This window comes from Canis lupus, chromosome 3 (assembly GCF_048164855.1).
Source record: "Canis lupus baileyi chromosome 3, mCanLup2.hap1, whole genome shotgun sequence".
In the NCBI taxonomy this organism is placed as follows: Eukaryota; Metazoa; Chordata; class Mammalia; order Carnivora; family Canidae; genus Canis; species Canis lupus.
This window is the reverse complement of record NC_132840.1, coordinates 55,707,826-55,733,548: the sequence shown is the minus strand read 5'-3', so window position 1 is coordinate 55,733,548 and position 25,723 is coordinate 55,707,826. Positions and strand designations below refer to the sequence as shown.

Genomic DNA, 25,723 nt, shown 5'->3' with positions numbered 1-25,723 from the left:
ATAACTACCTTGAACCCCACAGGCCCACTCTGACAACTAAGACGAAAGGGACAACTTCTTAAAAAGATGTCAACTGCTAAAGCTCATTTCGAAAGAAATAACCTGATTGGCCCCATGCCTTTTAAAGAAATTGAGTTTGTGGAACTCACACAATGTTATACGTCAATTACACCTGTTAAAAAAAATTGAATTTGTAATTAGAAACCTTCCCACAAAGAAAACATACTCCACCTGTGAATTCTATACACCATTTAAGGGAAAAAACCAAACCTTTCCAGAAAATTGAAGAGGAAGGAATATCTTCTGATCCATCTTCAGAGACAAGCCTCACCCTGAGCCTCCAGCTACAGAGACATCATAATACAAAAAAATGACAAATGTCTGTCATCAGCAAGGGCACAAAAATCCTTAACGTGTTAGCAGATCCAATCCAGCAATACACACGGGGGGAGGTAAGGGGAGGGCACCCAATAAGCAGGTGGTATTTATCCCGGCAAGGTTAGCTCAGCGTCTAAAAGCAAACAATCTGACTCCCCGCATTTACAGACTAAAGAACATCCTAGTCATCTGGATAGAAGGAGAAAAAACATTTGATAAAACTCAACATCCACTCAGGATCTAAACTACCTGAGCAAGCAACGGATAAAGAGAATTTCACACATCCAATAAACAGCATGTACAAAAAAAAGCCCATACAGTGAACACCATCCGTAATGGTGGAAACCTGAATGCTGTCCCCCTGAGACCAGAATAAGGGGGGGATGTCTGTTGTCACCACAGCTATTCAGTAGTATAAGGCAAGAAAAAAGTCCAAAGCCTAAGATGGGAAGGACATAGCCATGTCTCTAGTTGCAGAGGACATGATGATCTACACAGAAAATCCCAATATTCTATCAAAAAAACCTTCCAGAATAAGTGAGTTTTGCAAAGTTGTAAAAAAAAAAAAATATATATATATATATATTTATATATACCTATATATATACACACACATATATATATATATACACCAATACATATATTTTAAAAACCTTTCTATATATCAACAGTGCAAGGTTGGAAATTTTTATATTTAAAGTTCCATTTAACGCTAAAAAAACACGACACCCTTATTTAGGTGAGGGTATATATTTTATTTAGGTATGAATCTAACAAGAACGGAGTCTGTGATTTTTGCAACCAAGTTTATGTCCAGGAGGCCTCATTCATTCATTCATTCATTCATTCAATGAACATTTCTTGAGCAACTACTATGTGCCAGACACACTCTGCATTTTATTAATATGGTATCCTCTAGCATCCAAACTTAGGGAAACAAGTTGAAGCTCTCTTCTGGCTTTGTGCATGCAAGACACAAACTGTTCAGTGGGACCCTGTGCTCTGAGTTGTCCCCTGGTCTCTTCTCAGATATTCTTCACAGGCCCAGTGGCATTTAGTCTAGTGCGAGTCCCAACTCAGCTGTATTGTGTGCTCCATGAGCATGCAGCCCCCCCACCTACAGATTGGAACGCAATTAAATTGTTTACAGTGGGCTTTTCTCGGTTTTCATTTTGTGTCACACTTTTCAACTGTTTTGTAATCAAAACTATTAACCAGTTCTTTTTATTCTTCATATGGAATTTTATTATTGTGGAAAAGAATGTGTCACAGTGCCCTGGTTTTAAGTCCTAGTTCATAACCTCTAACTCTCTATACTTTCGGGGGTCAAGTTTTTAACTTTTTGTGCCTCTGTAAAAGCAGGACAGTGATTCTTTTTACTTTATAAGACTGTTGTAGATTTTATCACACACATAGAACACCTAGCCCAGCGCCTGGCACACAATAATATTCAATATATATCATTCTAGCATTAATGATGGTATCAGTGAGAAAACAATAGGTTGGTAAGCCACATCTTCCCCACTTCGTATGCATAAAGCTGGTCTGGCAACATTAATGGCACATTAACATTTAATCCCTGTTAACTGTTTTGTTAGATTCGATTTTTCCATTCAACCTGTCAAGATAATTTTTAAGATTGTTTCTTTTCCTCAAATGTATCTATGGCATGGAAGTTTCAAGTCATCTACACTGTTGCATGGGCATGCATGCGTCCCTTATCTTGAAGTATCCTGAGAAAAATGTCCCAATGGGATACCCCTTTGTGGACACCCTGACAAAGCTGGACAACCTCCATCACCAACCAGCACCTCACGTGCACCTTTCCCACCAACAGCCATGAGGACATCACAGGAGACTGTGGGAGGCTACGTGGAAGTCCTGATTCTCAGCAAACACTGTCCACTATAATTTCCCTGCCCACTAAGCTAAAGGAATGTGGGGCATATTTTCGTGTTGTTCTTCAACTTTTAACAATAGATTCTAGAATCCTTCCTGGCAGGTATGTGAAGCTCAGTGGCCTGAAGCTTCTTCCCCTTTTGAAAAGTTAGGGTTGTATATGGGACTCTGCCCCCACTTTCTGGAAACTTCCCTCCTAGATATCACAGTTCAGGGACCCATCTCAATTGTGAGAACATGCTTGTTTCAATGAGGAAATATGGATTTAATTAGAGAAGGAGTATGCTTTCTCCAATTTCTTCTCCTATATAAGGCAAAGTTTGCTCATTCATACAAATTGCTCTTCTGCATATATAAAGATTCTTCTTCACAGAGACACAGAACCGAAAGCAAGAAAGCTGACCATCCTTTCTCCACCATCAGCAATGCACCAGAGCTGTAGGCATTTCTTAGGATTCTCTGGCTCTGAGAATCAGAAAGAGTATTAAATGTCATCTTAGCCTGAGCTGACTGTGGATATTCACCTGTCCTTACCAATCGATGACAGTCTTCTAGGTGGGAAGGACCTCCTATTTGCCAAGGGACCTGGTATAAGAAGCGTCTATATAAAACATGAAATAAGGGATTGAGACCTGCTCTTGATTAATGGCTTCATGCTACCCTCAGATTTAGACCCAGCCTCCGTGAACCGCAAGTCAGCGACAGCAGGAGGCAGCCTATTCTGTTCCCCAAAGATCACCAAACTATCTCATAAGAACCAATAGGTCTTAGGACACTTTAAAAGTTTCTTTTTTAGGGGATTCCTGGGTGGCTAGCAGTTTAGCGCCTGCCTTTGGCCCACGGCATGGTCCTGGGGTCCTGAGATCGAGTCCCACATCGGGCTCCCTGCAGGGGGCCTGCTTCTCCCTTTGCCTGTGTCTTTGCCTCTCTCTCTGTGTGTGTCTCTCATGGATAAATAAATGAAAATTTTTTTTAAAAAGTTTATTTTTTATTTTTTATTTTATTTTACTTTTTTTTAAAAGTTTCTTTTTTAAAAGATGAAAGGAGATGCAGCGTCATTACAGGGGATCTCACACAGCACTAGGAAGGCCTATGTTCAATGCAGTCTTTTTGAGCAATAATATGCAATGTGTTCAAAACTGTTCTGATTTTCAGGAAAATGCCATGTCTAAATGCACCATCATGCAAGTGAATGACTCCAGATTTATAATTCATCCCAAATCCAAAGGGAATCGGTTGACATCAACCAACTTGCCCTGTGCTTTCTAACTTCTGTTGCTCCCTTTACATGTATTTAAGACAGAAATATCTTATGACTTTCTTTTCCCAACGAAGCCTCTACTCTTTCTATCATTCCTCCTGTGGCTCCTTCTGTGGGTTCTGAAACATACTGTGAGAGAGCTGTGACCATACCGGCATGTGGTAAAGAGCAAATGTATGTAAAAACTAGATGCTTTTCAATGAAAAAATTAATGTGATGTAGCTATGAAGCCGCAATCATCCTTACCTGCTTCCCCCAGAAAATGACCACACTGCCCATTCTCATCTGAAGAATTCAATATTCTTCCGCAATAAACATTTACCTCTTTTCTTTTTAATCTTTTTTTTTAAGCGTAAAGCCCTTTGGAGAACAGATCAAGATACACACAAAAATACTAAATCACATTTAAGAAACTGAGTACTGAGGACTCTAACACTTCCAGTTACCTTGAAGCATGCATCTGTAAGCAGATTCAGATATAGCGTAGATGTGTGGAGGCATCTCGTGGCGTTTCTTCCCTCTGTACATTTCAATAATATTCTCAGAGTAAATTGGAAGATTCTTGTAAGGATTTATGACTACACAGAAGAGTCCAGAGTAAGTCTAGAAGAAAAATAAAATACAGTGGTTAAAAATAAAAAATCCTAAACATATCAGCCAGTCAGAAACTATACAGTGACTGGAATAGAGGCCTTCATCTCTGAAGTAACTGGTCTATTCCCCAATTAAATCTAGCCAAGGATGGGCAACTCTAAGCCACAGGAAGGTCTCCCACAGATGCTTTACTAAGTGGCACTCTCCTGGATAAAATGGTCATAATCACATATGCTTCCTGACCTCCTAGGGCTATTACTGGAAGGTTGAAAAGATAAGGTTATTCACTTTTCATGGTCACTCTTTCCTGAGCATAGAAGGTATGAAAGGTCAGTAATATAGTTTCAGATTCCACATTGCAACTAATCTTTAAGAAAATACCATTTGTTAAGTTTGGTATAGTATCAAAGAAGAATGATCTGAAAAGGTGGCTGTTAAAGAGATTTGCAAAAGTGTAAAACTTCTCTGAATTTTTTTGCTCTGTAAAGTATAGCTTTAAAAAAGAAAAAAAGGAAAGAAAATAGTTTTTTTTCATGAAAGATACTTTGCTCATGTTAACTTGCTACACAGTTATTTTATGAATTTATTTAAATAAATAAATGCTTTATTATTGTCAACCAAACTGAGAAATATTTTTTAAATTTGCTGTAATTTCAAGTACAGTAAACACTGATAAATATAAACCACACAAAAGAGTTGTGTGCTCCACCCATTCACCCAGTCAGGTGCTTGATAATTTTTAAGGACCATTAGTTTAAAAGTTACAAACCTTTCCTGATCAGCAAAATAACCCTGATTCAGAATTGACAGTAAGAGCACTTTGGGGAGTTTTCTCAATTCACTAAGAATGATTTCTAAGAAGAAGGTGCCGAACTGCCCCTGGGGGTGGTGGAAGAACCAGAGGACTCCAGCCTACTGAGGGACCAAGGCATCTGGAAAGGGCGGTCTGTCACACTGGATGGATGCAGGCCTTTCATTTAAGGTGATCTGGGTGATCTGGGCGATCTACGTATCTGGGCAATCTGCTTATCTGGGCGACTTGGGTGATCTGGTGATCTGAGTGCCCAAGTCTACAGGCAAGAGGACACGAAAAAGGCTGAGGACTGATGGTGTTCATGCCACAACCCGCTTCCCCAGAGACCCCAGGCTCTTGTCAGCAACAGCTGTGTTCATAAAGGCTGAACCCCTTGGCAGCTGCCACAAGAAGGCACTCAAGAGACTGCTCTCCTGTGAACCCTGCAGTTAGGTTACTAACTAACGCTCCAACTAGGGAATGCAGGCCTGCCAGGAGAAGTTAAGTGATCAGAAGCACGTCTAGAGCTGTTCTCCCTGCAGCTTCCCTATGTCACAACCAGAGGCTCGGATGTGGATCACACCTGCCACCTGGGCTAGGGGTAGAGAGAGGACAAAAGGCCAAAGGCTCTGCCTCAAGTTCACCAACAGGGGCTGTGTGCCTTCCTTCTGAGCTGATCCTGGGCCTGAGGCCAAGAGTAAGTGCTTGCCCATCCCCAGCTGACCACTCGGGTCTTCAGGCTGTGGCTCTCATGTCCGGGGAGCTCCTGGAGAGGCCTGGGCAGCTCAGGGCCTCCCCACTGTGGACAAGCCCCTTGTCTCACTTACCCAGTCCAGCCTCTCTCTGCCACCACATGACCAAAAGGCAACAGGAGGCAAGAAAAACAGGGGTTTTATTAAGGGTGAGAAAGCTAAGGCCAGGCAATCTTGGTTCATAGTTTATTGAGCTTAATTTGTACAGGGTCAAATTAACAAGACATTAACTATCTACACCTCAATGAATCTTCATATATACCTCGCTTTTCCATTGGAAAATTAGATTACAGTCTGTCATGAAGCTACAGATTCTACACTTCACTTTTATAAGAGGTAAATTACCAATCGGCCAAAAAGAAAAAATCAGAAACCAAACCAAAACCAAAACCAACCAATTAACAAAAAACCCCAAGAAAATCAGAATATGGAAGTTCCATTTGACATCCCACGGCATGTATGGCATGGTTAGCAGAGCATAACAATGACATTTAAATCAGAAATAATTCAACATATGTGTCTCCCACGTGGTGGGTACTTTTCTGAGGTCTAGGGTTACAAAGATGACTCAGTCTCACAAATATGAGTACGTCATCTAAAAACAAGGTTAAATAATCATCAGTAGCCCGTGCCTGCCAAAGAGGGGGAGTAAAAAATGTTTATGTGGAAATATTATTCAATTTTAGTGCTTAAAGAGCTCACTTCAAACTATCTGGAAACTGGCTCCGATACCAGGCTCCTCTAGAACTGATAAAGGAGGCGACACTGTGTCATCTTTATCTTCCCCAAGGCACATGGCAGGAGGGTGATATATTATTAAAATAATGTCTCTGAGAGCCTGACATTCCAATTAGACTTCATTCACTGTCTGAATACACAAACAGGACATTATGTACCTTTCAGAAATACCACACTCTGGGTATGAAAACAATATATACGCACTAAACAAACAAAACACAAAATTAGGCACTAAAAAAGAAAGGAGTACGAAAAGGAAAGGAGAAAGACAAACAGGATTATAATAGGACAGAAACTCCAGAGCAGAACATACAACCAACCCCAGGCCCTGAAAGTCATAGCCATCTCGTCAGAAATTTTAAAACGAGGAAAGAAATTCAGACCTAGATGGTCTCTGATGTTCTTTTAAAGACTATTAAAAGGTCAAAAGGAGGGATAAAGAAATTCCTATTAAAACTAGGAGAGCCTAAAACTTGGTGCCAGGATATAGCTGAGGCAGAGTGGGAAACTCAGCTTCACAGAAAGTGGTTTGAACCATGGAATGTGTGCGGCGGGAGCTTAGAAAGGCAGACTCAACTATTTAGGTTGTGTCCTGCGAGGGTGATCAGCTATTAGAAGTTCGGAGGAGAGGAGCAATGAAGGGAAGAAGCATATTTGCAAAAGTATAGATATGGAGGCTCCATGGAAAAAATACTGAAGGGCAAGAGGTGAGTAGTGGGGGGAATAGAGACTACTGCATCAGTCCTAGCACAGGGAGAGGGCCCAGGTGAGAGGGAGACTGTGGGTCATGAGAACCCACTCAGGGGAGGGAGACTCAAAGGTACTTGGAAGCTCTTAGCATAAAAACCGCCAAAGAGGCAAGCTACAATTGCCCCAAGTATTTAAGCTTGAGAGGCTGGAAATGCTACTGATGAACAGCAAGAATGATTTGATTCAGGTAGCCCGGGTGGCTCAGTGGTTTAGCACCTGCCTTCAGTCCAGGGGGTGATCCTGGAGACCTGGGATCAAGTCCCACGTTGGGCTCCCTGCATGGAGCCTGCTTCTTCCTCTGCCTGTGTCTCTGCAACTCCCCCGCCCCCGTCTCTCATGAATAAATAAATAAAATCTTAAAAAAAAAAAAAAAAGAATGGGGGATCCCTAGGTGGCTCAGCGGTTTAGCGCCTGCCTTTGGCCCAGGGCGCGATCCTGGAGTCCCAGGATCGAGTCCCACATCAGACTCCCAGCATGGAGCCTGCTTCTCCCTCCTCCTGTGTCTCTGCCTCTCTCTCTCTCTCTCTACCATAAATAAATAAATAAATAAATAAATAAATAAATAAATAAATAAATAAATAAATAAAATCTTTAAAAAAAAAAAAAAGGAATGATTTGATTCATAGGGAAGATAAGGACCCCCCTCTGAGCACAGCAAAATCATGGGAAGCTGAAAGGGGATTCGCTATAGCAGGTGAGTCCAGGAAAATGCCCAGCGAGAGCTGGACACACTGCTGAAGCCATGAGGACATTCTGCAGAACTGCATAGCCTTTAAGACACCAGCTGATGTCATCACATACCTTACCTAAGGGAAACAGACAAAAATGTGTGTATTTAAAAAAAAAAAAAAGCAGGGGCACCTGGGTGAGTCACTCACCAGGTGAGCCACTGGGCTCAGTGGTTGAGCATCTGCCTTCAGCTCCTGTTGTGATTGATCCCAAGGTCCTGGGATCGAGTCCCGCATCGGGCTCCTTGCAGGGAGGCTGCTTCTCCCTCTGCCTGGGTCTCTGCCTCTCTCTGTGTGTCTCTCATGAATAAATAAATAAATATTTTTTTAAAAAATCAAACCAAAATCTGATATATGAAGGAAAAAAAAAAAAGAAGAAGGAAAACAGCATCCAAAGGTTTCAGACAAAGAATGTACCCATGGAAACTACCTATAAAATAAGCTAAAAGAAAAGTTTAGGAAACTGATTTATAGCTACAAGGGGAGGTAGGATAACAGGGACTCTAAATACCGGAACAGACACACATAAGGGTAAAAGAGGTGGCTAGGTAAGCGAGGAAAAGCTGTAAGGAATCATATGAAATAAAAAAACAAAAAGTCCCAGCGGAGAAAATAAAGAGCAGAATGGGTATCAGGAAATGGAGTGATACAGTGGACACATTTCTTCTGAGAGCTTCCCTCTTAATGACTAAATAGAACAAAGGTACAATAATAAAAGGAAGGCATGAGGGTAAAACAACAAAAATACTTCAAGGACAGATGAATCCAGAAAGTAAAGCAACGATCGCTAAAATATTAATCATTATTGCTTCTCTGGGGGAAGAAAGGCCAAAATTCTGTAAAAAGAGCAATCATCCAAAAACAAATTTGAAAATGTAGTATGGGCATGCATGGGGTGGTGTATAACATACACTGAGTCAAACAGAATCCACCAAGCCAGTCCACGTAGAAGGGGTGCAGGCCTCACGAGATGACGCATCTGGACAGTGCTCCCCACGGCTGCCACACTCTCAGATGAATGGCACATGAAGACACAACTACTGCACGAACTTCGCCGATAAAACCCCAGACTCTGACTGACCCTGCTTTTCAATCTCAACACCACAACTTGAGAGATGACCTGGCATTAAGGTCATCGCAAATCCACATCTGGTCAAGCCTCTGGACGCGAATGCAATCAACAAAATCCAGACTACGAGAGGTTCTACAGCACAATGGACCAGAGAAGAGGGGAAATGTATAGATCAGAAGAGACAGAGCAAGTAATTCCAGGATGGTGACCATGCCTGCACCTTGATGCAAACAGACCAAAGCAACTATGACAAACATTCATGAGAAATAAGGACAATGTGAATGTGATGGAGAATTTGACAACACAGGATTATTCTTTCTTGCTTATGCAGATGAGAGTTACCAACCCCAAACATGAGGCTAGAAAGCAAGAGGCTGAGCAGAGTGGCTGGCAACAGCCCTGATGTCCCCCTCTCCCCCACCCCGGCCCCCTGAGTCCTTGGTGGCTACACCATGAGGGTTAGGGGTGTACCAGGAACACCGGCCCCGCACAGCCCAAAGCCCAGCCGGGAGGTGTCCATCCCTGATGCTAGTCCCTGTCATCCTCCCACCCACCCAGAGCAAACCTCCAGAAAGAATTTCATGGCACCAAGAGCTGCAGATCACCTCCCCAGTTTCTCAGGTCCAATAACTGGCACAGAAGCCATCACCTGTGACCATAATCCAAGATAATCCTCACACCCCTGTGTCGCCTTGTGTTATCATCTTGGATATGTTCAAGTGATTAAAAAACCTGATTGAGGATTCTGCTGGAGTTTTGGGAACTGTTAAAAGAAAAAAGCCATAAAAAAGAAGCCATAAACAAACAAACAGACATAAAAAGCCTTTTAAAGAAATCACAAAAAGAAAACCCAAAATGAAAACTGCAACACAGAGTAACTGAAATTAGAAATTCACCGGATGTGTTTAATGGCAAATTAGACACAGTTGAAGAAAGAGTCAGTTACTCCACAATTTATCAGAAGCAAATATCCAGGCTGAAGCACAGAGGGGAAAACAGGATTAAATACAAGTGGCTCCATGGGACATGGTGAAAGGTGACTCAAGACGCCTGAGTCCAAGGAGGACGGACAGTGTGGGGGCAGAAGAGTCTCTACAGAGACAACTAAGCTAAGAATTTTCCAACATTGACCAAAGGCATCCAGCCACAGACAAAAATGCTATAAGCTCCAAACCAAAGACAGAGAAGGAACTTGATCCAAGTACGTCGGGGCAGAAAGCCCACTGGCTCTTGATCTCGGGGTCGTGAGTTCGAGCCCCGTGCTGGGTGTGGAGCGGACTTCAAACACCATGAAGGAGGATATAAAGGTGCTATCACACAAGGTGGCCCTTCCTAAAAGGAGGAGGGGAAGTAAGAGGTGGAGAGGAACATAGCGACAAGAGAAAGCTAAGTGAACACTGACTATATGGAGAAGTGGGAAGCACCTCATGGAGTTTAATTTTTTTTTAATTTTTTTTATTTATTTATGATAGGCACACAGTGAGAGAGAGAGAGAGGCAGAGACACAGGCAGAGGGAGAAGCAGGCTCCATGCACCGGGAGCCCGACGTGGGATTCGATCCCGGGTCCCCAGGATCACGCCCTGGGCCAAAGGCAGGCGCTAACATGGGGTTTAAAATGTAGACACCCTGGGGCGCCGGGGTGAGGGTCTGACACTGGATCCAACTCAGGTCGTGATCTCGGGGTCATGAGATTGAGCCCCCCTCAGGCTCCGTGCTCAGCGAGGGTTCTCTTCCCACAGATGTACCATCTGAAGTAGACACAGGAGGGACACCTGGGTGGCTCAGTGGTTGGGCATCTACCTTCGGCTCAGGTTGTGATCCCGGGGTCCTGGGATTGAGTCCCACACCAGGCTCCCCATAGGGAACCTGCTTATTCCTCTGGCTGAGTCTCTCTCTCTCTCTCTCTCTCTCTCTCATGAATAAATAAAATCTTAAAAAAAAAAACAAAACTAATCCTTTGCGAGAAGCATCACTGCTAAACAGCATTTCATGAGGATTCACCAGAGAGATAGAAACATCCTGCATTTGCATATATGCGGTAACACAGCTTCAAGTGTATACAGCAAAAATGACAGAACTAAAGAAACAGATTAGCAGGAACAGAGAGAGGATAACCAGCGGATAACCATGGAAAACTGTGATTATACTCAAGACAGAGTGATATTGTGCACAAGGGACCCATGCCCAGTGGCTGACCTTGTAGCTGACCCTAGCACATGATGGGCCAGACAAGCAAGTCTTCCAGGGTATGGTCTCTGACCAGGGGGGAGCTGATATTAGAAATAACCAAATAAACCTGAAAATCCCCTTACATTTGGAAACCACAAGCCATCTACTCCTAAATAACTCATATGTACCACGAAGACACCCCCATTATTTTGGACTGAACAGCAGTGAAAATACAACACACTAACACTTGTAGAATACAGCTCAACGCTTATGACTTAGATCTTGGTGCAACTCTAGCAGATCAGGGATGAGAGTGAACGGTACTACAAATCCTACAGAAAGTAAGATGGTATGACGAACAACTCTATGCCTAGAAATTTTGAAAATTTAAAAGAAACAGAGAAATTCCTAGAAAAATATCATTATCAAAACTGACACAACAAACCAAAGATCTGAGAAGTTCTACATCTATTAAAGAAAAACTTGCCCACAAAGAGAGCTATAGTGTTATGTTAAAAAAGAAATAACATGAATCCTATCTGAACAGTGTCTGAGAACACACAGAGATGAGATATTCCAATTCATTTTTCTAAAACCCGCATAATCTGGATAGCAAAATATCATAAGGACGGTACAAGAAAGGAAAAATTTTAAGACAATCTCACTCGTGAACAAAGATGCAAAAATCCTAAACAAAATATTAGCAAATAGAATCTAGGAATCTAGAAGTATAGAAAAAGAATACTTGGTTCTTGCCAGGTTAGTTTAAAACTCAAATATATATGTACATATACATATATATGTGTGTGTATATATATATCTCACCACAATAATAAAATAGCCAGAAAAATCACACTATCATCTCACTCGATGCTGGAAGAACATTTGATAAATTAATATTCAATAAGGATTTTAGAAGTTTATCCATTCAGATAAAAACTAGGAACAGAAGGAAACTTCCCTTAATCTGATAAAGAATATTAAAAACAAAATGGGAACACAACCATCATTCTTAATGGTGAAATGTTGGAGCTTTCTCTCAGAGATCAGGGATGATACAAAGATGCCCATGATCACCACTTCTTTCAATGAATACTTACTGAGGGTCTTAGTGCAACAAAGCAAGTAAAAGAAATGTGTAAGAACTGGAAAGGGAAAAATAAAACTGTCATTCTTTGTAGACAACATGAGTGCATTCATAGAAAATCCAAAAGAATCTTCAGCTAAAGTGCTGTAACCCATAAGTAATCTTAGTAAGACTTTTTTTGTATTTTTAAATCTAATTTAATCTACATTTTTTTTTAATTTTAACTTTTTTAAGTAGGCTCCATGCCCTGCGTGGAGCCCAACATGGAGACTGAACTCACGACCCCGAGGATCAAGACCCAAGCTGGGATTAAGGGTCAGATGTTTAGCACCCACGTGTTCCAGGCTGGCTCAGTCAGAGAAGCAGGCAACTCTTGATCTCGGGGTTGTGAGTTTGAGCCCCAGGTTGGGCAAAAGATTAAAAATAAAATATATATTTTTTGAAGATTTTATTTATTCATGAGAGACACACAGAGAGAGGCAGAGACACAGGCAGGGGGAGAAGCAGGCTCCCTGCAGGGAGCCTGATGCGGCACTAGATCCCAGGACCCTGGGATCACACCCTGAGCTGAAGGCAGATGTTCCACTGAGGCCCCCAGACGCTCCTCTTGTCTTTATCTTACACCACACACAAAATCCAATTCCAAATGGACCCGAGGCCAACCCCAAGTAATCATCATCACACTTCCCTCTCAGACCAAGGCAAGAGGAGAATGAAGTCAGGACCTTTGCCACCCAGGCCCAGCCCCAGGCCTCCGTGTGAGCTGTCAGGAGGCCCCACCTCCTATGGGAAGGCCTCCCCACACAGCCACCCTCCACTAGCCGAGGCATCAGCTCTGGCCCAACACGCCTTTAGAGATGGGAAACACAGCAAGGGCCTAGCCGTCACCATGCCAGGGCATTGTCCTCTCCTGCGCTTGTTTTCTTTTTTTTTTTTTTTTTTTTTTTTTTTTTAGCATGCGCTTGTTTACTGAACTCTGCCTGCATGTTTGTAAACTGGCCCCTTGTTGAGCTCTCAGAACACCCGGTTCAAGTGCCTTCTGTATCCTGCTGGAACGTGGCTAAATCAGGCTTCACCTAGAAAAGCTGAATGCATGAGTTACAGGGACACAAACCCAACCACCCAGGATGTCCACTCCTTCTTACCCACTGTATGGAAAGGCGTGCTTGTATGCACCGGGTACCAGCCCCAAACTGGAAAATGCAAATGCCCAGAAGTAGTTGAGTGGATAAATGGGTCAAAAAGCTTACATTGGAACAGTACGCTCTAACAAGATGGAGAAAATAACACAACCTTTTCACTTTCAGGGCCCTCTGACCTTCTTGGAAATTACTAAAAGACCCCAAAGATCGGGATCCCTGGGTGGCGCAGTGGTTTGGCGCCTGCCTTTGGCCCAGGGCGCGATCCTGGAGACCCGGGATTGAATCCCACGTTGGGCTCCGTGGGCATGGAGCCTGCTTCTCCCTCTGCCTGTGTCTCTGCCTCTCTCCCTCTCTCTCTCTCTGTGTGACTATCACAAATAAATAAAAATTAAAAAAAACAACCCAAAGATCTTGTTATGTATAGCCATACACAGAGAACCAAGTTTTTACATATGTAGATCTATTCATTTTTAAATAACAAAATATGTTAACATAAATAACATTTCTCATGAAAAATAACCATTTGTTTTCTGAAACGAAAGTAAGAAGGGGGGTGGTTGTTTCATATTTTTGCAAATCTATTTTATTATCTGGCTTAACAAAAATAGCTCAATTTTCATATCTGTTTTCACATTCAATCTGTTGTGTGATGATGTTTGGATTGAAGCACATGAAGAAAATTAGACTACGCAGATATTTCGTTGGAAAAGGAAGGTGTAGTTTAACTGACTTTTCAAGTGATCATGGGTATACCTCCTTGACACTACACCAAAATACAACAAGTGAGAATTAAAGATTTGATGCGATGTGGCATCTGAAACCCATGGATGAACTTTCATACTATTACGTACATCAAAATCCATTAAATCCATGGACTCATCTTGCGTGTGGAAAGGTCTTTTACCCACATGTGATTTTGTTACAATGTACACATCATTTGGAAAACATTAACTCAATAAATTATGCAAGTCTTCCAAATGATGACATTTCACTATATGACATTAAAAAAACAAAAAACAGTCATTAATGTCACCATCCATCTCACCAGAAAGGGTTTTAAGTGCTGAGAAGCTGTCACGTTCATAGTGGTAAATACAAATTTCCCTGAATCCTAATTTTTTTTAAAAATCTTAAAAGATTTTATTTATTTATTTGAGAAGGAGGGGGGGTGACAGAGTGAGAGAGCGAGAGCAAGAGACAGAGTATAAGCAGGGAGCCAGGCAGAGGGAGAGGGAGAAGCAGACTCCCTGCTGAGCAGGGATCCGGATGCAGGACTCAATCCCAAGACCCTAGGATCATGACCTGAACTAAAGGCAGACATTTAACTGACTGAGCCACCCAGGCACCCCTCACACAGTATATCAAAAAGACATGTACTCAAGGGTTGACATTTAATAAAATCAAGCTTTTCTCCTGCTTTCTCAAGGACATTCTCCAGTGGAAAGATTAAAACGACCACTAGCACAGTCTGGGGTCGTGTTAAGATGCATGTGGTTTTCCCCACCATGACTTTTGTACCATCAGTACCAACGCCAACAGTGGAAAGTGCAGATCATAGCTTCAAATAATCATGAGAACAGTTGTGACCTCACAGATCCCCTGGGAGAATCTCAGGGAAACCCTGAGAGTCCACAGGCCACACTTCGAGGACTTCTAAATTATACCAGCACAAAGCAATACAGATGGACCTTAAAAATGTAATGCTGAGAGAGAAAGCAGACATGGAGGCAATATGCTGTGAGATCCATTCATATAAAAGTTCATAAGCAGAAAAATTAAACTATATTGGTCAGGGAGGCACACTTAGTTGATAAAACACACCAAGGGATTTTAAGACACTTCTCCGTAATTAGCAGACCAAGCAGACAAAAATTGGTAAAGAAGATTTAAACAGAATTAAAAAGCTTACTCCAATGGCCACAGATAGAACCCCACACCCAGCAATAACGGAAGGGATGCTCTTCCCAGACACAGAGATGGCGCATCAAAACAGACAATACGGGGGATCCCTGGGTGGCTCTGCGGTTTAGCGCCTGCCTTTGGCCCAGGGCGCAATCCCGGAGTCCTGGGATGGAGTCCCGCGTTGGGCTCCTGCCTGCTTCTCCCTCCTCCTGTGTCTCTGCCTCTCTCTCTCTCTATGTCTATCATAAATAAATAAATAAATATTAAAAAAACAAAAAGACAGACAATATGTCTCACACAGCAAGTCTCAACAAAAACAAAGCAGGATATTAGCTGAACTATATTCTTTGCAACGCAATTCATTTAAAACTCAGTAATAAGGGGCTGCCTGGATGGTTCAGTTGGTTGAGCGTCTGACTTGGTTTCGGCTCAGGTCATGATCTCAGGGTCGTAGCATTGAGCCCTGTGTCAGGCTCTGTGCTCAGCATAGAGTCTACTTAAGAGTCTCCCTCTCTCCCTCTGCCCCTCCTCACCCCTGTGCTCGCTCTCTGAAAGAAATAAATAATATCTTTAAAAAAAAATCAGTAGTAAAAAGGTAACTTAAAAAAACCCATATTTAGAAAATTTTAAAGTATCCTTTTAAATGTTTCACACGTCAAAGAAGAAATCCTAACACAAAACAGAAAATATTTAGGACCGAGTAATAAAAATACCATGCATCCCAACGTGTGAGGTGAGCTAAAATCATATTGGAGGAGACATTTGCAGTTTTCAAATGGTTTTATTAGGAAAGAGGATGAAAATTAATGACCCAAGAAGTTAGGAGGTCAGGGAGAATCAATCCAAAGAAAATGTAAGGAACTAACATAAGCCAAGCTGTTAGCAAAGTAATTTATTTAAACGAACATATGTTAGCTCACCTCTAGAAATGTGTCTGAAAGGTCCTCCCCAAGTTACTATGGTCTTTACATCACACAACTCAATGGCTCCAGTTCAACTGACTGGGGAATCTCAACACCCAGGCACGTCCCTCACAGTCTCGGGCACCCACAGCCCTACTTTCCTACTAGGATTCTTTCAAGTCAAGTGCTCCAACTCCAAGGAACCCTTCCTCCGCCTCACTAACTGCACACATGATCACCCCAAATTCCCAGCTTCCAGAGGAACTTAGATTGTCTGTCTGTAAAGAGTAAGGGGGGGGGGGCATGCTTTGAAGAGAAACTCAGACATCACCTGAGTTGTCCCTGAGTTCAGCTGGAGAAAAAAAATCAGACAAGCTCAATAAAAGACACAAGTCTTAGAATCACAGTGAAGAATGGCCACAAATGAACCAAGTGTCTTTTGTCCGATTCCTTCTCTTTCCCGCTGTCTCCTCCCCTCTTCGTCATCTCCTCCCCTCTTCGTATTTCTCTTCTCTCTCTTACTTGCAGGAACCCAAAAAGTCCGAAAAGGGGAAGCAAGGTGAAGATGCTGGCAGAAAAAGCACCTGGTTCCCCTCCACACTGCAGTTCCCCACAACTCTGGCGGTATCACATGTCCAGCATGAGGTGGCACCCAAAACTGACTCCCACTCAGATCTAAGCTGTCAACTCACTGACCCCCACCCAGATCTGAAATTTCAACTCGTGATCCCACCCATCCCACTCCCGCACTCCCTCACCTCCTCTCCAGACCCCTTCAACCTGCTGGATGAGGGACAAAGGGAAGAACCACGTGGGCACTAGAGACAACAGCCAGGGGTCCCCTGCCTTCCCAAGCCTGTGACTTGGCAAAATCACGGGCGGGGCCAGGACACGGTGGCCCCACACGCTCTGCTGCGCAGGCTTAGCCGGATTCTCAAGGCTGCTATTTGAGTGATGTTCTTACTAGTGGCTTCTCTTCCCCAAGCCGTTTCCTTTCTCAAGCCACCTTCCCAATCATGGTGCCTTTTAAACTCACTTTGCACCTTACCTCATAGGGGAAAAACAAAAATGAGAGACCATCAGGCTTGATGGTATCCACTCTGGTAAGGGTCATGGGAGCACGATTCAGTTCTCAGAGCTTCCCATTGCTAGCTCCCTCCTAGCAGAGAGAGTCCAGCTCCAATGCTACCTTCTCAAAGAGTCATGCACAGACCCGCTGTGCAAAGCCATTCCCTGACTCACTATATCCTAGTCTGGCTTCATTTCCTTATGGGGTGTATTGGGAAGGCAGGGACCTGGACTGGCCTGTTCACCACCCTCCTCAGCACCTAGAACCCGTAGGTGTTCAGTAAATAGGGTCACTTAGTACACCCATTTCTATGGGAAAGCTCGTTCTGATTTGCAGAATTTCTGAATGATTGTGAGCCCCAGGTGCACACCCCTTCAAGAAATTCAACTGCTCTCCCCCAAATGTAGACCATACAAAGTCAACTCTTCTCTCTGCTTCTTTTCATTCTACATTGAAGTTTCTATGTCGCCTCTTTAACTCGCTGCCACCTGCATCTATGATCCCCTCAAACCTGTTTTGTCATTCTAGAAGCTCTGGCTCCTTGCCAAATCCCCTCCACTCCATGCTCCTGGACAGACGCTGACTTCTCACTGGTGTGCAGTTGCTATCCTACTATCCACGCAACTCTTACCCCACGTCCGCCTCCCTGGTCTTCCCGCCCCACGCATTCCCCCTCTCATCGTGCTCCAGCAAACCGCTCTAGAAGTCCTCAACTGCCCTGTCAGTATGCTTAATCGCAGATTAGATTATTCAAAATTATACGTTCAGATGTAAAGCGGTGCAAGATGGGTAAGCAAGAGACAATCTTTGTCTTTAACTCGAACAGCAATGTGAAACAGAGAGGGTGGGCATCCCACGTTCTGTTTGGCTCTGATACCACGTGTAACCGACACCGATGGCCAGCCACCCCATCCCGTGATTACTTAGCAGCGAGTACTCACATAGATCAATCCCGAATAGTAGCGGTCCTTCAGGTTATGTAGAACAGAAGCTTCGTTCAAGCACGTCAATTCCGCCATATCCTCCACCTTGGAAAACTTAGGTGGGTTCATCTTCTGAATATCGTCTTTGTTGACCATGGCTTTCTTGCCGTTCTCTGCCAACTCCACCATAACCTCATCTCCCCGCTCCTCTTTGATACTTGCTGCCTCGAAACCATGGCGCTCTGATGGAATCCACACTAGCTTTTTAGCCGTCCAGTCGGCCTGGGTGGCAGGGTTATAGATGACAGCCCTGTCCACAAAGAGGTACCTCTCTGGGTCTTCAAGTCCAGTTCTCTGGGCCATTGTAAACAGGAGGATCCAAGGGCAATTGCCTCTAGGAGAAGAGGGGGAGGAGGACTAGGTTAGATGTTAAAAAACATGCAACGATTCATAGGTTTTACTCTTGTCAGGAACTTAAAACGGAACCCTGGGTAAACAGAAAGCATAACCTTTAGTGGAGGAGCCAGGGTAGTGCTCTTCACGGCCATACTAACCGAGAGTCCAAGGTAAATTTCAGGGGTGACCACAAATTATGCCTCTGGTTGTCTAAAGACCAGGCAAGATGTGCCGGCAGTGGCTGAGGGCTGAAAAACCAGCAGGGGGGAGAAGGCAGGGCTCCCGTTGGGACTTCTTTTTCCTCTTCATTCCCTCTTGCACCTTCACCACAAATTAAACAGGGAGTTAAGAAGGCAATGAGGACAAAGGAAAAGAGAGTCATAATAAAAGGTCTGGGAAGTAGCACAGGAATTAACGTGGCCACAAGGATGCAGCTACAAAACACATGGCAGGTGCCAAAAGTGTAAAGCGTCAGGTCTACACAGGCCTCTCATTCTGCCTTCAGATAAGAGACTTGAAGTTCTTCCATACAAACACCCCTAAACTCAGTCCCCCGTAGCTTCTCTATGGCCCGTGTGGTCTTAATGCAATCAGAGGATGCCAGGGAGGGACAGCTACTCAAGCATGTGATGCGGGCTCTCCAGGCCTCACCCCCACTCTGCAGCTGCTCCCGCTCCCCATCTCCTCTGCCTCCATCATACATCAAGACTCACTCCACTACCCTCCCAACATGCAGCGTACCTACTTATGCCCTGGCAGGCAGGGCGGCCCAGAGGCACATTTGCATTCCAGATGTGGTTTGACCAGGTGCAGAAGAAAGACAACCACTAACACTGGGAAAAGCACTGTTTCTGTGATGCTCACATTTGACCTAAGTCAAGACCTAACTGGTGTACTTAGCCCTCACTTACCATTGGCTCATGATGAGCCATCAGCTATGGTTCCATATGCACTACTCTCAGCTACGACCCATCCGATGCTGGTGCAACAGACTTTCTCAACCAAGTGGCAGGATTTTACAGTCATCACTCACCTTTCTGATGTGACTCATCACTCCTGCCTGATAATATCTTTTTGGAATCTGATACCATCATTAAACACTTTTGTTATTACCCCAGATTCCACATTAGTACAAATCTCACAAGTATGGTTTCCATGACCTCATCCGAGTCAACATAAGAGGCCAACTGAGTAACTAGTCCTGCTTCTGTTACCTCTTCCCAGCTTTTCCCTCCTCCCAAAATGATGGGGATTCTTAGTAGGCAACAGACAGAAGGCTAATCACAGAACAGCCTGGGGTGGGGGTGTCTGGCTGACTCAGTTGGAAAAGCATGCAACTCTTGATCTCGGGGTCATGAGTTCAAGCCCCACGTTGAGTATACAGATTACTTAAAATAAAATCTTTGGGAAAAAAAAAAAAAAAGGCAAAGTGATCCAAAGTTGTTACAAGGATCTTAACCTTGAGTCCGCAAATTTCAACCTCCGCAAATTTCAACCTCCATGAAGTCACTGAAATGGTATAAAAATATACACTTCAGAAGTCATGTTATAATGTAGTGCATTATAAACATGCATGCCCTAGAGCATGGTTCTCAAACTTTGGTGTGTGCACGGGCAGCCTTAGGAGGCTTACAGAAATACCGACCAAAGCCCCATTGCCAGGGTTTCCAATTCAGTAGGTCTGGGGCAGAGCGCCTGGTAATTTGCATTTCTAAAAAGTTCCCAGATGCTGCTGGTCCTGGGACTACACTTTGAGAACCATCACTCCACAGTTCTCTGGTTGCCATGGTGAACCAATGTTGTTAACAGGTATGCTGGGATAGGAGAAAAAAAAAGGCTGAAAACCAATGTTGACCAATTCCTAACTGATTTAAAGGATATGCGAATGTTTTTTAAATTATGGGCTTGAATAAAACAAAAATCACAAAACAAAATGAAACAAAAAAAATCACCAAAGATGTAATATTAAGACTTCTACAAATAAAAATGCTAATACGTTTTATAAATCAACTTGTAATTTACCTTCTAAGGCATTCACGTGGGGGTGGGCAATTCAGAAAATATTCACAGGGTATGTGTACATTCTGAAGAATGGTTTCCAAAGCCCATCATTATCTCTAGGCACTGGCTTTCGTAAGACTATTAACACACTTTCTGTCTTTCCAACTTATACTTTGCAAACTGCTAAAAAAAAAAGGGAGGCATGGCTCTGCAGTGGGAATCGTCCTAGATAAATCTGGACATGGACAACAGGACACACATTCCACCTTTAAGATTGAGAGCCTTTTAAAAGAGAAAATATCCCACTATAACAAAATATGGTAACAAGTTACTCTTATCCTTAATAGGTAGGAACTGTATATCCCATATGACACCTAGGAGGAGGTCTTGCTGCTAGGAGGCGTGTGCACACACATTTCTTTAATTTTATACTGAGCATGTAATTATATGCTTAAATTTAGTGGATGGCTATAAATTAGGGTAGCCCAACAGGTCATTTCTGCAGTAGACCTTTATAAAAAAAAAAGTAAATGATATATTTAAAAATTAGTTCACCAAATTGGTACACTTAAAATTTATCAGTATTTTTCCTAGGTGAGGAAATTCTTGTAATTTATGGGAAAGAAACCAACAGATCACAAAAACATAATTGCAAAATGCTCCCGACTTTGTGGGGGGAGATTACCTAGACATTTTTTTTTAAAGGAACAGATAACAACAAATAGATAGATAGATAGATAGATAGATAGATAGATAGATAGATAAATAAATAAATAAATAAATAAATAAATAAATAAATATTTTTAAAAGGAACAGATATTCATTGGGTCTTCACTGGGCAGTGAGGTTACAAATCACTTTTACTTTTTACTTTTCCAGAGCTTTCTACAACTAATCAGTCATTAAGAGGACACTTTCCTGTCCCTGGCTATCTGGTGAGCACCTAGGTGGCTCCCAGGTCTGCATGGGGTGGGTGGGTGGGTGGGTGGGGGATCTCTCCCTTCCTGACCAAACCTCATACACGTGGTCCCTACCCCCACAGAGAGCTTCACCTTCTCCACAAACACCTACCACTCCTTCCAATCCTGACCCAAATGCCACCCTCTGAGAAGTTCTTTTCAGGTCATTCTGGCAACTGCCCCCTTCTGAACATTTTCGACTGCTCTTCTGGTTTTTTCTTGCCCTCCCCAGCACCCTACTTGAGGGCTTATTAGCACATAGCAGGTACTCCAAATGCGGTTTAGTTGGATAGAGTTTGGGAGGCCAGTGAGGAGGTTTTGTCCACTTTAACTCTTCACTTGTGATTGCCAAGTATGTTGTATTTTTTTCCATTCTACTGTACATGTGTACCTGATCTTGATAATGCTGGTATTTACCAGTGAACCCCTCCCAAATGCTCAGCTTTACGGCATGAGGGAGTACCACAATTTTAAAAACAGCAAATACAGTTCTGTATTATTAATTATGGGCAGGAACCATGCTAAGCAGTTTACCTTTATCAACTCAATCCTCACAACAGCTCTATGAGGTTCGTACTATTAATATCTCTATTCTACAGATGAGAAACCTAAGGTAGAGACAAAGCCGATAACCAGCCCAAGGTCGCGGAGCTCCCAGTAGCAGAGCTGGGCTAACCTCAGAGTTCCTGCTGGAATGCCCACCACAACAACGGTGGGGGGGGGGGGGGATTTTGAAGGATTTTGAAGGGTGTGGAGGGCACTCTACGCTGCCTCTCCACTAAATAAAAATCCTATCGATTACGGTTTCAAGAATGCAGGCTCAGCAATCAACGTGCCAGCACAATCTGGCATAGGCTTTACATTTAAGAAAAAACACCTATATTTAGGGAAAAAAGGAATAAAGAGCAAACTCTTTGCCGCAAACAGAAAGATAATCTGGAAGGTTTTTGGTGTCATTTTGAAAAGAGTGTTTAATTATACCTAAGTCATTATTCTGTATATGAAAGAGCCCCTTCCAAGGCAGAGCCCCATCCCCTTAATTGGTTTTAGACATACACTCCCCGGCAGCTCTGTCCCCTCCCCCACAGCCATTTTTTTACTTCCAAAAAAATGCCACCCGGCAAACTTCTGGGTTGCCTGCCTCCCAGCACCTACCACAGGTACAGAGACAGGAAAACAACTCAATTTTGTGACTACCTTGCACATAACAAGCAAAACACAAATGATCTATAACACATCAACTAAAACAGAATTGTGCCGCTTGGTTTAAGGACCCCACTGCGGTCACTGACATGACAGGGATGTGCAAACCAAATGTATATTTACCAAAATTCAGCTTAGCCACATGTTTGGTTGCAGATACCAACCAAACACACAAGGGCACTACCGCCCTGTATGGCCCGCGCCATCTCAGTGAACATCTTCACACTGGGTTAAAATCTTTCTAAAAATGTGGACGCAACGCCAGGAATTTCAATCCTTCCTACAGAATCAGAAAGTACATAACCCGCTGAAGCACTGAGTCTTCCCTCTTGCACAATGTGCCCTTCAGAATTTCTCCATCTGGTCTCTTATCATCTTATCCAGTCTGTCTTCATTGTGATGATTTCCCTAAGGAGCCCAAATAAAAAGCCAACCTCTAGGGTCACATCCCTTCACTGCCAAAGCCTGCGCTGTATAGCGCCCCATCACAGCATATGCTGTCTCCAGATAAGGATGGGAAAGAAGCAAATTTAAGATGCACAAGTCAAGAGATGCATCAAATAAAATGGCCACTTTTTCAGGATCTGAGACAGACAGGGCATACTTCAGCATCAAGAGCAGGGGACCCCACGAATACTTGGGGAGGGCAGATGGAGGAAGGAAATATCACAATAAATAGATTAAAGTTTTCCAGACTGAGGAGGCTACGGAGAATAATGAAGCCTGACTCAAAAGGATCCTCACTTCCAGCGTGAAAAAAAACAAAATCTCGGCAGAGCCCAAGTATTACATCTAGTATATTATATTATTCAGCGAAAACAGCAGCCTTTGTTCCGTGGGCAGGCTGGATCTCCCCCGCCTGCTCTCCCCTACCCCACCCCACCCCTCCCCACCCCTCCCCACCCCCCTGCATCCACCGCAGTGGGCTCGCAGGCAAGCCGCAGAGGCCCGGAGACACAGATAACGGTCACAGGCAGAGGCCACGCCACCCCAGCCTCCGCGGCTGAGCCCAGACCCGCCGAGTGGCCGGCCTCCCTTCCCAAGGCCCGGGCTCCCAGGCCGGCCAGGCTGGGGGGGGGGGGGGGGTTGGAGGGGGCTCCCGGGTCCCCGGGCCGCACCCGCCCACCGCGGGCCCACAAAGCGCCCGCCAACGCCACGGCTCCGCCCCGACCCCATTTCGGTCCCATTTCACGGGATCAGGGTGTGACCCCAGCTGCAGAAGGCCAGCGAGGGAGTCCGCGGCGAGCCGTGCCCGGATCGCTTACACAATAAAGGGATCCCGAGGCGAGCGCTGACCCTCCCCCCGGCCGCCCTGCCGCAGCGCGCCCCCGCCACATTTCCCGCCCGGCCCCCCGCCCCGGCCGAGCTCAGACCCCTGCCCTCGGGGCCCCCCACCCCACCCCACGGGGCCCGGAGCGCCGCCCGCGCTCCGACAGCCCTGCGGAGCCCCGACCGCACCCGGGCAGCCCCGCCGGCCTAACACGCCCGGGAGCCCACCCTTTTCTATCCGGAGCCCCCCACCCGCACCCGGGTCGCGCTTCCCCGCCTGCCCCGCCCGGGAGCCCCGAGACCCCCACCGGGGCACTAGGCCTCCCCCACCCCCGCGTCCCACGGACCCCACACCCCGAGCACCAGCTCCCTGCAGCCCCCGAGGGGTCGTTCGCCGGCCCACTCGGGCCGCGATCCCTGCAGGGGTCTCCAGCCCCAGGCCCCCCTTGCCCGCCGCTCCTGAGGTCTCTCCACCCACCGGGGTCGGCTCGCTCCCCCGCCTCCGTCCGCGGGGTCGGTCCCCGCACGAACCTACCGCCCTCCGCCCAGAGCCCTCTCGGGCGTCCCCGTGCTCCCGCTCGGGCTGCGCTCCAGCCCTTGCAGAGGCGCCCGGCGGCCCCCGCCCCCACCAGCCCGGGACCCTTGCCCCCCCCACCGTCCCCCGCGTCCCCCACCCCCGCCCCCGCCCCCCGCGGCCGCCGCGCTCGGACCCGGGCAGCCGCCCCTCTCACCTTCACCGAAGATGGTGGCGCCGGCGCACGTCCCCAGCCGCGACCACAGAGCCGGCCCCTCAGCCCCAAACCCACCGCTGCCTCCGCCGGGCTCCTTTAGCACTGCTGCTCGGGGCTGCCCCACCCACCCCCACCCTCATTGGGCCAGCTCCACGCCCGTCACCGCCGCCCCCAGACCCACTGGTCCGTTTGCGCGCCCATCTCCAAGGGAAGACGTTAGCAACGCGAACGAAGCTACCTTCCCGAGGCCGCTCCCCCCACCCACCTGGAAGGACGCTCATTGGCTCCCGCTCCCGGCCCAGGCCGCCGGGGCGCCCGTCTCATAGGCCGCCCCGCACGTCCGTCAAGGACTCCGGGAGGTGCGGCCGCGGCGCTGGCCGGTGATTGGCTGGCGCCCGCGGAGATGAACAGGCGCCGCCACCCGGCGCCGGCGAGCCCGCGGGACAGCGCCTGCGGACCCCGCAGGGCCTCGGCTGCGCGGCCGCGGGGGCAGGTGTGCGGAGGCCTGAGCCCGGCCCTGCGCCCGGACGCGCCCCCGCCGGCGTCCAGCCGCACAGAGCCCCCTCGGGCGCCTCGCCGCCGCCTCCCCCTGCGGCAGCCGGCGTGTCCCGCAGCGGCACCGGCTGCCACCGCCGAGTCGCGGGCCCCCGGCGCTGCCTGCAGGGGCGGGGCCGGAGCGCGGTCCAGAGGCCTTACGTCACCCCCGGAGCTGCAGGGGGGCGGGGGGGCCGCGGCTCTGCGGCTCACCTGCAGTGGGGGAGGGGGCGGGGCCCGCTGCGGCTCTGCGCCTGCGCACAGGCTCTACGTGGGGGGGGGCGGGGGGGGCACCGGCGGCGCTCCGGGGCTGCGGGGCTGCGGGGCTGACCCTGCCCGGGTCGGCGGAGCGCGGGATGCCTTCCAACGCTGCCGCAGTTCTGTTGTTTCCCCTCCCCAGGCTCCTGGCTGGCCTGAGATTCCAGAACAAGGACAGAAGACTTGGGAAAGGACCTCGTTCACCTCATCCA

The 25,723-nt window shown here is 46.0% G+C and overlaps 1 protein-coding gene across 13 annotated transcripts in view; it reads right to left on the bottom strand.

Annotated features, from left to right (window-relative positions):
• Nucleotides 1–25,100, bottom strand: part of MYH10 (myosin heavy chain 10) — a 121,916-nt gene extending 96,816 nt beyond the window's left edge. For 4 of the 13 annotated variants that reach the window (XM_072821180.1, XM_072821183.1, XM_072821184.1 and 1 more), the window contains exons 1-4: nucleotides 24,985–25,088; nucleotides 18,715–18,877; nucleotides 18,179–18,554; nucleotides 3,985–4,141 (exon numbers count right to left, since the gene is read on the bottom strand). In XM_072821180.1, the coding sequence (XP_072677281.1) occupies nucleotides 3,985–4,141; nucleotides 18,179–18,554; nucleotides 18,715–18,877; nucleotides 24,985–25,000 (712 nt within the window). In that variant the 5' untranslated portion in view covers nucleotides 25,001–25,088. Of the gene's footprint in view, nucleotides 1–3,984; nucleotides 4,142–18,178; nucleotides 18,555–18,714; nucleotides 18,878–24,466; nucleotides 24,508–24,719; nucleotides 24,935–24,984 lie in introns of those variants that run through there. The other 9 variants (XM_072821188.1, XM_072821191.1, XM_072821190.1 and 6 more) reach the window with 6 other exon arrangements.
• Between the last annotated feature and the right edge of the window lie 623 nt (nucleotides 25,101–25,723).